Source organism: Aotus nancymaae, unplaced genomic scaffold (genome assembly GCF_030222135.1).
Source record: "Aotus nancymaae isolate 86718 unplaced genomic scaffold, 86718_ANA_hifiasm-v0.15.2.pri h1tg000018l, whole genome shotgun sequence".
NCBI classification, from domain to species: domain Eukaryota; kingdom Metazoa; phylum Chordata; class Mammalia; order Primates; family Aotidae; genus Aotus; species Aotus nancymaae.
In genome coordinates this window covers 9477593-9490538 of record NW_026988430.1, presented here as the reverse complement: position 1 = coordinate 9490538, position 12946 = coordinate 9477593, and the positions used below count along the sequence as shown (strand labels likewise).

The 12946-nt window shown below is 38.2% G+C and overlaps 1 protein-coding gene across 2 annotated transcripts in view; it reads left to right on the top strand.

The window, feature by feature from the left end:
- The window catches only part of ULK2 (unc-51 like autophagy activating kinase 2), a 109482-nt gene that overhangs the window by 74025 nt on the left and 22511 nt on the right, over positions 1-12946 (top strand). For both annotated transcript variants that reach the window (XM_064378260.1, XM_064378259.1), the window contains exons 15-20: positions 914-1051; positions 4725-4870; positions 7213-7293; positions 8755-9041; positions 9726-9913; positions 10295-10398. In XM_064378260.1, coding sequence (XP_064234330.1) covers positions 914-1051; positions 4725-4870; positions 7213-7293; positions 8755-9041; positions 9726-9913; positions 10295-10398 — 944 coding nt within the window. The remainder of the gene's footprint in view (positions 1-913; positions 1052-4724; positions 4871-7212; positions 7294-8754; positions 9042-9725; positions 9914-10294; positions 10399-12946) is intronic.

The window sequence follows — 12946 nt, the reverse complement described above, 5'->3', positions numbered from 1 at the left end:
CTGAAGCTCCAGCAAGCATACTCACATTTTGAGCAGGAAGAATGAATAGAAGACTTCTTTCTGCTTATATTTCACTGACCAAGAAAGATATATGGCTATCCTTGGCCGTAAGGGAGTCTGGGATATGCCACAATTAACTGGGCATATTATTACCACTAAATAAAATTTAAGTTCTTTTTTAGTAAGACATAAAGACTGAATGGATATTTGGAAAGCAGCTAACATCTCCACGACAGAAGTGTTTATATTTCTTTTTACTTTGAAATAAGTCATCTCTCTTAGGGCCCAGTGTTACCTCTGATGGGTTTTAGGATATGTTGTAAATTGAATTGAAAGTGATTTAAGGATATTCTATTTCTGAATTTATGAAAAGTGAGGAAAGAGGCTATTAAAGAAACCAAATACTACAAAATGTGGACATCAGATCAGTCACATGCTTTGAGAGTTTGCACAATGTGTTGTCCCTCTTCATAAAGTCAGAGCACTTTGGGATTGCTTACAGCATTCATGACTTTTGTAAACATTCCAGTCATCTTTGCTGTTGAACTTCCTGTTCTTTTACCCAGCATATTTTCCTGAATATTTTTTCTTTCACATAGTAATGAATAGCAGAATGTGAGTAGATGAAACAGTTTTGCTGACCTGTGGACTTTTCCTGTTGTTGTAAAGAACTTTTTTCCAGGTTATTGTAATTCTTAGTCCTCAATATGCATATGAATGCCAGGAGTTTTTTAGATAATAAATGTGATTTTTTGGCTTTATATATATTTTTAACAAGATCATTTCTTATTAAGGTGGTGGAGTGATCAGTTGGCTCTTCGTAGAATTTTCTCTAAATATAACTAATGGGTCAAATGAAACAAAAACAGTCCTACCACTGTTTCTTTCCTTTTTCAATAAATTATGATTGCAGGCAGTGTCAGCCTACTGTGTCACCTCACAGCGAAACAGCACCAATTCCAGTTCCTACTCAAATAAGGAATTATCAACGCATAGAGCAGAATCTTACATCTACTGCCAGCTCAGGCACAAATGTACATGGTTCTCCAAGGTAAGTTAGTAGCTCCTTTATTTCTTAATTCTTTTTCTTCTCTTTAAAAAAAAAAAAAAGTAACCCCAGCATTTCGGGAGGCTAAAGTGGGTAGATCGTGAGGTCAGGAGTTCGAGACCATCCCGGCTAACACAGTGAAATCCCGTCTCTACTGAAAATACAAAAAAATTAGCCGATTGTGGTGGCATGTGCCTGTAGTCCCAGCTACTCAGGAGGCTGAGGCAGGAGGATTGCTTGAACCCGGGAGGTAGAGGTTGCAGTGTGCTGAGATTGTGCCATTGCACTCCAGCCTGGGTGACAGAGCAAGAAAAAATTATTATAATAAAAAAATATTCTTACTGGAAAATCTGTTACTTTCCATGGCATACTTAGCCTCTTACATGTGTGTATAACAGAAATGCACAAAATTGAATAATAAAAAAGTTTTATAGTTGGTCAATTTAAGTGATATTTAAGCTTAGCTTGGTAATATATATGTATATATCTTATATATTAAGTATATATGTGTATGGATATATGTACACTTAAGTAATTACTTTTAAGAACTGAAGAAGCACTTAAATGAAATCTCACCAGTTGTAGCAGATTATTAACATATTGTTTACTTTTTCCTCATCCTGAGACCTTACTAAGATCGTATTAAAGGAATAACAAAGGTACACGTCCTGGCTGGGTGCGGTAGTTCACGCCTGTAATCCCAGCACTTTGGGAGGCCAGGGCAGGTGGATCACAAGGTCAAGAGATTGAGACCATCCTGGCCAACCTGATGAAACCCTGTCTCTACTAAAAATCTGAAAATTAGCTGGATGTGGTGGCGCAGGCCTGTAGTCCCAGCTATTCGGGAGGCTGAGGCAGGAGAATTCCTTGTTTCCGGGAGGCAGAGGTTGCAGTGAGCTGAGATCTCAAAAAGAAAAAAAAGTACAAGTCCACAAAGACAAGTGAAATAAGACTAGATTATTCTTTTTTTTTTTTTTCCCTTTTTTCTGTGCTTTAGAGATGGGGTCTTGCTACATTGACCAAGCAGGTCTTGAACTCCTGGCCTCAAGTGATCCATCTCAGCCTTCCAAAGTACTGGGATTACAGACGTGAGCCACCACACCCGGCCAAGCATAGCTTATTCTTATTCTATTCAGTGAGAGAGAGAGAGTTCAGTTAATTTCTGAAAAACAGAAGGGGATAGAAGAATGGTACTTGATTTAGGATGGCAGAAGTAGTATGCATATAATCAGGGATTCTGACAAAACGAGAATCACTGAGCCCCACAGTACCCTCAGAGAGACCTAAATCTCAGAGAACTCACTAGAATAGAGGGAGAAAATAGCACTTTGACTTCTGGTAACTAATTCTACATATATGTATAGTCATAGACATACTCCACATATACAGGCCTTTCCTATGAATGAATGAATGAAATTGCATTTACATAAGAGTTGTTAACTGTTAGAATACCAAAGGATGAAAAATAAGCCAAGTGCCCACCAGTAATGAACTAATTTATTATGGTCTGTCTCTGATAATGGAATACTACACATCTTCCATTCCACAAAGAGTGAAGGAGCTCACTCTGTACCAAGGTGGAAAGATTTCCAAGTTATATTATAAAATGAAAAAAAGCCGGGCGTGGTGGCTCACGCCTGTAATCCCAGCACTTTGGGAGGCCGAGGCGGGTGGATCACGAGGTCAAGAAATCAAGACCATCCTGGTCAACATGGTGAAACCCCATCTCTACTAAAAATACAAAAAATTAGCTGGGCATGGTGATGCGTGCCTGTAATCCCAGCTATTCAGGAGGCTGAGGCAGGAGAATTGCCTGAACCCAGGAGGCGGAGGTTGTGGTGAGCCGAGATCGCGCCATTGCACTCCAGCCTGGGTAACAAGAGTGAAACTCCATCTAAAAAAAAAAAAATGAAAAAAGTAAAGTGATTAACAGTATATTATGTAGTGGTTCTCAAAATACAGTCTGTGGATCATTTCAGAGGGTCCATCATGAGGTCAAAACTATTTTCATAATAAAAATTAGGACATTATTTGCTTTTTTCATTGCATTGATATATAACTGGTAGTACAAAACGCAAAGATGGACAAAGCTATTGGTACCTTTGCTTGACTCAGGGTGGTGGTACCCAAATTGTGCTATTAGTCTTTGTGTTCTTCTCCACCACACACTTGCGGTACAAAGGAATGTCCTTAATGAGACAGTAAAAATTATTATTTTTCCTTGAAAATCTCAATCCTTGAATGGGATATAAACATAAACCACTTTTGCTGCGTATTAGAGTAGTTATTTTAGGAAAAGTGCTTGTATGACTGTTACTAGTTGCAAGTTGAACTAGCTGCTTTGTCATAGACTACCCTTTTTACTTTAAAAAATGGCTGACAGACTGGTTATTGGGTATCAAGCAGCCATTTTGTCAAAAATCATGTCTTTCCACTTTGAAGAAAACAAGTGATGATAAATGTCAATGATATAACTTGAGCTTTTAAGCAAAAATTATAATGTTGGAAAAATTCAGTGGTGAATACAAGTTTGACAGCTTCTATTATACCTTGACAGGTGCTTCTTTTAAAATTGAGGGTGATCCTCAGGTAGGGTATGTCTGACAGGAGAAAAAAAAATTGAGGGTGATGTTTTGATATGATTGTGACTTTTTGATATTGTTTAATGTATCAGCATTGGAATATCTGCATAACTCAGTGAACCAATGTTTTCCAAATTACTAAGTAGTTTAAAAAAATCATGTACAGGTAAAAGTTTCATTCATTCAAAGCGCAAGATTCTTTGCAAAAGAATGGAGTCTGACATAATGGAGCATGAGTTCATTGATCTGGTTTCAGATCCACATTGCAACCAACCTTTTAGAAATGACCCCTTGCTGCGTTTTGGTGTAGTATCAAAGAAGTGTGTCACAGTTAACCTGAAAAGGCTACCAAAATATTCCTTCCTTTCACAGTTACACATCTGTGGAAGGCTTGATCCTCTTCATATACTTCACTCAAAATAATGTATCTTACAACAAATTGAATGCAGAAGCAATTATGAGAACCCAAATGTCTTCTGTGAGCCATTAGAGATTTATAAATATGTAAAATAATGCCTTGCTTCTCACTAATTTATTTTGTTTTGGAAAACATGCTTATTTTTCATAATCTTATATTATGTGGAATAAGCTTATTAATGAGTTAATAATTCTTAAAATTTCTCAGCTTAATTTCGAATACAGTAAATATCAATAGATATAAGTTACATAAACCGAGCTCTCTGGGGTTTTCAGTAATTTTTAAGAGTATAAAGGAGACCTAAGACCAAAAAGATCCAAAATGATTGGTATGTAATATATCACCTTTGGTGTTAAAACGTGGTGAGAATAAGAGTATATATTTAGTTTGTTTTGTTTATGCATTAAGGAACTCTGGGAGGATACACTAGAAACTAAGAATCGTAGTAACCTTTTGAATAGAATTGGGGAAGTGTTGGGAATTAGGCAGATAGAATAGAAAAATGAGAGGGATACCTCACTCTGTCTAATTTTATGCATCTTATAATTGTTTCATGTGACTGTATTACATATGTTTTGAAAACTACTCCATGGTATATTGTTAGGAAGTTTCAGAAAATGCATGACTAAAGAGAGAGTTCTAGATCCTTTCATAAAAGGAATAATTTACTTTTCAGATCTGCAGTGGTACGAAGGTCCAACACCAGCCCCATGGGCTTCCTCAGGCTGGGATCATGCTCCCCGGTGCCAGCAGACACAGCACAGACAGTTGGACGAAGACTCTCCACTGGATCTTCTAGGCCTTACTCACCTTCCCCTTTGGGTAAGGAGAGTTTAGAAACAGTTTTCAACCTTTCTTTCACTGTAATAAATCTGACATGAGACATTCTCTTTAGGAACTTTGGCTCATGATGGCAGTGGTTCTCAGCTGGTTAAAGGCTGTACCCTGTCCCTCCATTTTTACCCCAATCTCAGCGCCCTCTTTTCTTTTCTTTTTGTCTTTTTCTTTCTTTCTTTGAGACAAAGTCTCATTCTGTTGCCTAGACTGGAGTGCAGGGCCATGATCTCGGCTTGCTGCAGCCTCTGCCTCCCAGGTTCAAGGGATCTTTCCATCTCAGCCTCCCAAGTAGCTGGAACTACAGGTGCATGCCACCACACCCAGCTAATTTTTTAAATTTTTATGGAGACAAAGTTTCACTATGTTGCTTAGGCTGGGCTTGAGCTCCTGGGCTCAAGCAATCCACTTGCCTTGGCCTACCAAAGTGCTGGGATTATAGGCATGAGCCACTGCGCCCAGCCCCAACTTCTTTTTGAGAGTCTCTGTATAAATGTTAGGATCTCTACTGGAAATACAATAATATAGATGTACCTTATGTGTAAAAAGCATCTCCTTTGGAATTGGGCTCTAAATGCAAAGTCAGAAATCCTTGGCTAAAGTGTAACATGCCTTTTCTACTTAATACTCATACTTGTAAGGATTACAGTATAGCAGCTCTGGGTCACAATTACCAGAAACCTTCTAGTCCCAGGAGGCATGTGGTGGCAGCTTCATTACAGATCTTCTCACTTCCCCGGTACTGTAATAAGGAGAATGCCGATACAAACAAAACACCAGCAACAACAAAAACGCTACCTAAAGGAAAAACAAACCATGTACCATATCTTCAGTGAAACCAAGAGACAAAAATAAAAGCTCAAACTCCAGAAATACATGTAAGAGAGCCAAAGCCACTGAGACTGCAGCAGCTGTGTGAGAGGCAGCATTGAGGTGGTAGGAAAGAACAGGTGGTGCAGACAGGGCCTGGGGGTGGCAGATCTCAAAACTGCAAAAAAATAACTTACAGGAGAGGGCCCCACCTTCAGTCGGAGCAGCTGAAGTAAGACTAAGATGGAACAGGAAGTAATCTCCAGAGACAGAAAGAGAAGGGCTTTCCTCAGGAGCCCTATTTAAAACAAGACAAAACACACAATGATAGTGTTAAAAAAAGAAAAACATTTAAATTGCCACATTACCCGTTGTTACAGTTTCAGAGCTGTTTTTAGATGAAAAATCTTTGAATAAAATTTTGGCCCTTTCTCACCCCTGCAGCAGCCCCTGAGGTACTTCAAGGTCTCCAAAGACAAAGTCCAAATCTCATCCTTGCACACAAGGATAAAGCCTTTCCTAAGGATCTGATCTCTGCCTGCTGCCTGATCTCTTGGAATGAGTCCTCTTGATACAGACATACTTATGTTTCTCATCTGCTTAAACTCCTTGAAGGCCGGGCGTGGTGGCTCATGTCTGTAATCCCAGCACTTTGGGAGGCCGAGGCGGGTGGATCACGAGGTCAGGAGTTCAAGACCAACCTGACCAAGATGGTGAAACTCTGTCTCTTTTTAAAAATAAAAATTAAAAATTAAAAAAAAAAAAAAATTAAACTCCCTGAAACCTTCCTCAACTCTCTCTCTGTTAGTTTTTGTTCTCAGAGAAATGGATCCATAGAACATATTAGATATGCAAGAGAGTAACTTGGGGAAACTCCTGTGAAGGATGAAGGGGAGGAGCAGGAGGAAGTGGGGAGGGGCCTGGAAAAGGAGGGCAGGAAAGAGGAAGAACTGGCCAGGAAGAGTCTCAGACTGTGGTGTCGTTCTAAGAAGGTTTCAGCAAGACTGAAGGAGTAGTGCTAAGCACTGGGTTGTCCTAGAGGAATTCCCTGACCCGCTTCAACAAGCCTGAATGAGTGCCTTACCTATGCAGTCATTGGCTGGTTGCAGCCCTGGGGGAAGCCTAGTCTTGGCACCAGTGTGGTAGATCCAGAGGGACAGCAGCTGGGGTTGTCAGTTAGCTATGCCCTGCAGCTCCACAAACCTGGACACTTTGTACAAACTCTTTGTATTTGTCTGTCTTGTGGCCATACCTCTTAGGAGCATTTATTTGTTTATGTGACTTCCCACCCCCCGCCCCATTGTTCTTGTTTCAAGGCAGATTATATGATACTTTTTATATTAGTGTGCAGCACCCAGCAGATTGGTCGTCCAGTAAATGTTAGTTGAACTAAACCTTTGCTACTTAAAATTTTCTAACCAGTAATTTGTGCGATTTGTGCATGTGTTACCTGTTGCTATCTTTTATTGGTTTTGAATCATTTTTTCTTCCTTTCTCTATCTTTTTTTTTTTTTTTTTAGTTGGTACCATTCCTGAGCAATTCAGTCAGTGCTGCTGTGGGCATCCTCAGGGCCATGACTCCAGGAGTAGAAACTCCTCAGGTAGGAGAATGTATTTGGTATATTAATAATTCAAATTGTATTATAAATGGATTTGAGTTGTGTTTTTCTAGCCTTTTCAAAGAACAGAATTGATATGAAATATCTCCTCTGCTATCCTGATTTTTAGAATCTTGGTCTATTGTGGTTAACATGTCATATAGCTAATCTAATACCTCCTTTTGGATATGAGATTCCTTAATGAAAGTAAGTCTTAGGAATTAAGTAACTTAGCTAAGTTTTCACATAGATAATGAAAATTATTTATCTATGAAATGAAATTTCATTACTTTAATACTGTTTATTAATACCATTTTTGGTAAGAGCCATGAGTCAGCATTGGATAAAATAATATAAATTAAAAAAAATTATATAATATATATATATGCCTGAAAAGATATGTGTAAGTCATGATTTTATATGTCAAATTCTATTGTATGGATATTTAAGGAGTTGGTGAGTTAAAGGACTCCTGTGTTGGATAGAAGAGCACTCTTTAATGAAGCTTAAATAATTTTCTTCAGACCATAAGATTTTAACACAAATTTATTTTTACAAAGGGCAGAAAAATTAAATATCAGGTTTGGAATGAGATGAAGCCAGTAGTGGTCAATAGCAAAGCTTCTACTGGTTTCTGTTTTTAGAAGAATGATGGTTAGGTCACTAAGAATATTTACATGTCTTTAATGTTTTTCTTGATAGTTTGGCTTCTAAGAAACTCCAAAGAGTGTGTAATTGGAGTCAAGGATTAGTGGACCTTGGGTTGGCAACAACAATGTTTGTAGTGGGGAAAAGGGGACCTTATCTCCTAGGCTCTTGATTTGGTGTCCCCTGAAGAGGCAAGGATATCTGTGAGCACGTGTTATCTTTGTGAGAATATGGATGCTTTAGGTTTTAAGTGTGTAATTTAACAGACAAAGTACAGAGAATCCACATGCTTGTTATTTTTACACAAAGTAAAATCTAGGAAAGGTGTATTATCTTATGATCTTCTTTCCTACACGTTATATATATTTGTTTGTTTGTTTTTTGTATAAGGGGTTATTTTAGTTGCTATGTGAGAAAAGAGAATAATTACATTGATTTACCAAAGTATGTATTATTCATATAGAGTAAAAATCATTCTGTTCAATGGAGGTTTTTGTTGTATTCATTAATTTCATTAATGATATTGTTCTCTTTGGCGCTAACCAGACCTTGTGTTAATCTGAGTTATTTGATAGCTACTGATTAAAAACAGCTAATAACCCATAATCATTAAATTCTGTCTCCTGAGAATATGAATTATGTTTTGCAAAGGATGACAGAAAAATAGTCTCTTGCCAAGTAAATAACTTTTAGAATATCTTATGAAAAATAAGATATTTATCAGAACTCTCATTTTATAAATTGTCTTCTTAATTTTTAAGTTTTTGCACTGCACTTCTTCACTTCGGGTTAATGTTACATTTGTTTTCTTGTTAGGTTCTCCAGTGCCACAAGCTCAATCACCACAGTCTCTCTTATTGGGTGCTAGACTGCAGAGCGCCCCCACCCTCACTGACATCTATCAGAACAAGCAGAAGCTCAGAAAACAGCACTCTGACCCCGTGTGTCCATCCCATGCTGGGGCTGGATACAGCTACTCACCTCAGCCCAGTCGGCCTGGCAGCCTTGGAACTTCTCCCACCAAGCACATGGGGTCCTCTCCACGGAGTTCTGACTGGTTCTTTAAAACTCCTTTGCCAACAATCATTGGTTCTCCTACTAAGGTATGTTTATTAAACACTTTTGTAGGTCAGGAACTGGTATAGTATTTATGGTAAGGATTCATGATAAGAATAGCTATAATTTATTTTATTTTATTTTATTTTTTGAGACAGAGTCTTGCTCTGTCCTCCAGGCTGGAGAGCAGTGGAACAATCTCAGCTCACTACAACTTCCACCTCCCAGGTTCAAATGATTCTGGTACCTCAGCCTCCTTAATAGCTGGGATTACAGGCATGTGCCACCATGCCCTGCTAATTTTTTTTGTATTTTTAGTAGAGACAGGATTTTACCATGTTGGCCAGGCTGGTCTTGAACTCCTGGCCTTGAGTGATCCACCTGCCTCAGCCTCCCAAAATGCTTGGATTGCAGGCGTCAGCCACCGTGCCTGCCCAAGAATAGCTGTAATTTAATGAGCACTTCCCTGGCACACTTATGTGTGCCAAAGCATACTTGCAGAATGCTTTTTGTGTATGATCCCATTAGATCCTGGAAAAAGGAAATTGAGGCTTAGAAAGTTTAAATGAACTGTACAAGGTCATACAAGCTGTAAGTAGGGCTGCCAGTGTTTGAATCCAGGTTTGACTGGCTCCAGAGGCTATACTCCTGACTATTGGGTCACACAAGCCTGCCAATACTGAATAGCTCATGCATCATATTAACTAGCTTACATATATATGTCTCTTTAGACCACAGCTCCTTTCAAAATCCCTAAAACACAAGCATCTTCCAACCTGTTAGCCCTGGTTACTCATCATGGGCCTGCAGAAGAACAATCCAAAGATGGGAATGAGCCACGGGAATGTGCCCATTGCCTCTTAGTGCAAGGAAGTGAGAGGCAGCGGGCCGAGCAGCAGAGCAAGGCAGTGTTTGGCAGGTAAAATACTGTTTCCATTCTAGCCTTAAACATGAAAACTGTAATAGTAAAACAAATATATAAGACTACATTAGAGTAGTGGTTGAGGCATGCCATATCATTATTAATATATATTGCGTACATTTAGAATCTCGGACAACCACAGATGCTTCCTGTAACTGTGTAATACTTGGTTCTTCCTGAACTTCTTGAATATTCTGTTTCTGTCCTTTATTTTTATTATTGAAGTTTAATCTCTATTCTGAATTGTTTGCTATCTATTTATTGTTTCCTCATTCTCTGACTTCCTAGTAACCCTTCTAGTTTTAAAAAGTATTCCAGCTGAGGAACGAAAAAAAAAGTGTACTTTTCCTTTATTAAAAACATAACCATTCTTTTTAGATCTGTCAGTACTGGAAAGTTATCAGATCAACAAGGAAAGACTCCTATAGGTGGACACCAGGGCAGCACGGACAGTTTAAATACAGAACGACCAATGGATATAGGTAAGAAAAATGTTTCTTTTTAGGCAGGTAATTTGCTAGCATATGCATTAGTTTCTTACTGCTGTTGTAACAAATCACCACATGCTTGGTGGCATAAAACAACACAAATGTATTATTTTACAGTTCTGGACGTCATTTCTATCCTCTCAACTTCCTTTTCAGTAGCCCGTTCAAAGCAGGGGCTTATTCATTATCTTGATGAGCAGCAGCCTATGAGTTGTTAATAGAAGGACTTCCGACCAAGATTTTTTTTTGTTATCAGTAGGATAATACTGGTTGAAATTAGCCTAAACCTACATGTACTCCTGTACATTTACTTTATAGTAACTGGATTTTATAAAGACCCATAGGTCACTGAGACCCCTGAACCTTTCAGAGTTGTTCCAGAGGCTATATGTTCATAACCACCCATAGCTAGATTTCTTGAACTGTGTGTCAGAAAACAAAATGCAGATTCTAGACTCTAATTCCATATTCTAGACTTGCTTGCTTAAATTTTCTTGGGGTTGTTTTTAGGAATCAATATGTATAATATGCTCCCAGATGATTATTGTGGACACTCAAATTTGAGAATCACTGTTGTAATCTCCTTTTTTTTTTTTTCCTCTATGATTTTTTAATTCTCCCCATGAGCATCCAAAGGAGGAAATATCTGAGCCAGCATCATGGTTTCTAATCCAAAGAGAATACTATAGGATTTAATATTTCACTGTACTTTCTTCTTCCCTGCATAGTTTCTAAAGATAAGTCTGATGTAATTCTTACCTTTGTTCTCTATAGGTGAGCTATGTTTTTTTAATTTGGCTTCCTTCAAGATTTTCTCTTTGTCTTTGATTCTCCAAAGTTTGCATATGATATGCTTAGGTACAGATTTTTTCATATTCATTCTGCGTGGTGTTTTCTGTTTCCTAGGTCCATGGTTTGGTTCTGTCATTAATTTTGGAAGTTTTTCAGCCATTACTACTTCAAATGTTTCTTCTGTTTCTTTCTCTCATTCTCCTGGTATGCCCATTAAGTATATGTTCCACTCTTGTAGTTGGCCCATTGTTCTTAAGAGTCTCCTATTCTACCAACTGAGCTAGCCAGGCACTGGCTCCATTGTTCTTAGATAGTCTGTTCTTTTTTTTTCTTCTTTTCATTCTTCTTTCTGTTTGCTTTTTAGTTCAGGAAGTTTCAGGAAGATACTGATGCATCTTCAGTCTCACTGATTCTTTTCTTGGCAAAGTCCAGTCTACTGATGAGCCCATCAGAGGCATTCTTCATTTCTGTTACTGTGATTTTGAGTTTTAGCATTTGTTTTTGGCTCTTTCTTTCTGAGTTTTCATCTTTCTGTCTGTATTACCTATTTGTTCCTGCATGTTGTCCACTTTTTCCATTTGAGCCCTTAGTATAGTAATCATCATTATTTTAAATTCCCAGTGTCATATTGAATGATTCCAGTATCTCTGCCATATGTAGGTCTGGTTCTGATGTTTGACTTGCTCTCTCTTTTCAAACTGTATTTTTGCCTTTTAGCATGCATTTTAATTGAGGCTGGATATAATGTATTTTGTTTAAAAACTGAGTTAAATAGGCCTTTATTATGAGGGTTTTTCTTTGTTGTTGTTGTTGTTTTAATCTGGCCGTGAGTTAAGCTTTATTTAGTGTTTGCTGTAGCTGTAGGTATCAGAGGCTAAAATTTTCTCTGGTATCCTTGTTTTGGTTTCTCCTGTTGTTTTTGGGTTTCCCTGTGCACTCCTTAAATTGCATTTGGATCTTGCCTAAGTCTGTATTTTCTTCCAATAGTTTCATAATTCTAATTTTATAAGTGTAAGACATGGCTCTTACACTTATGTCTGTGGTACAGTTTGATTTAATTCGTATGGATGATGTGGTGAAGGGATCCAGCTTTATTCTTTTGGATGGACTATTCAGTGGTCCCAGCACCATTGAAGACTATACTTTCCCTGTTGTGTTGTTTTGCTAGCCTTGTCAAGAATCGGTCGACCATCAATATGGTTAGGCTTTGTGTCCCCACCCAAATCTCATCTTGAATTGTAATTTCCATAATTTCCATGTGTCAAGGGAGAGACCAGGTGGAGGGAGTTGAATCATGGGTGCAGTTTCCCCTGTGGTGTTCTCGTAATAGGGAGTTCTCACGAGAGATGATGGTTTTATAAGGGGCTCTTCCACACTTTGCTTAGCACTTCTCCTTCCTGCTTCCTTGACAAGAAAGTGCTTTGCTTCTGCTTTGCCTTCTGCCATAATTGTAAGTTTCCTGAGGCCTCCCCAGCCATGCTTAACTGTGAGTCAAACCTCTTTCCTTTATAAATTTCTCAGTCTTGGGCAGTTCTTTATAGCAATATGAAAATGGACTAATACAACCATAAATATGTTTATTTCTGGACTGTTAACTATTTCGTTGGTCTATACGTCAGTTTATGCTGGTATGCCTTGATTATTATAGCTTTGTCTTAAGTTTTGAAATCAGGAAATAGGAGTTTTTCTTTTCTGTTCCTTTTCAAGATTGTTTTGGTTATTATGGATGCCTTGAATTTCCATATGAATT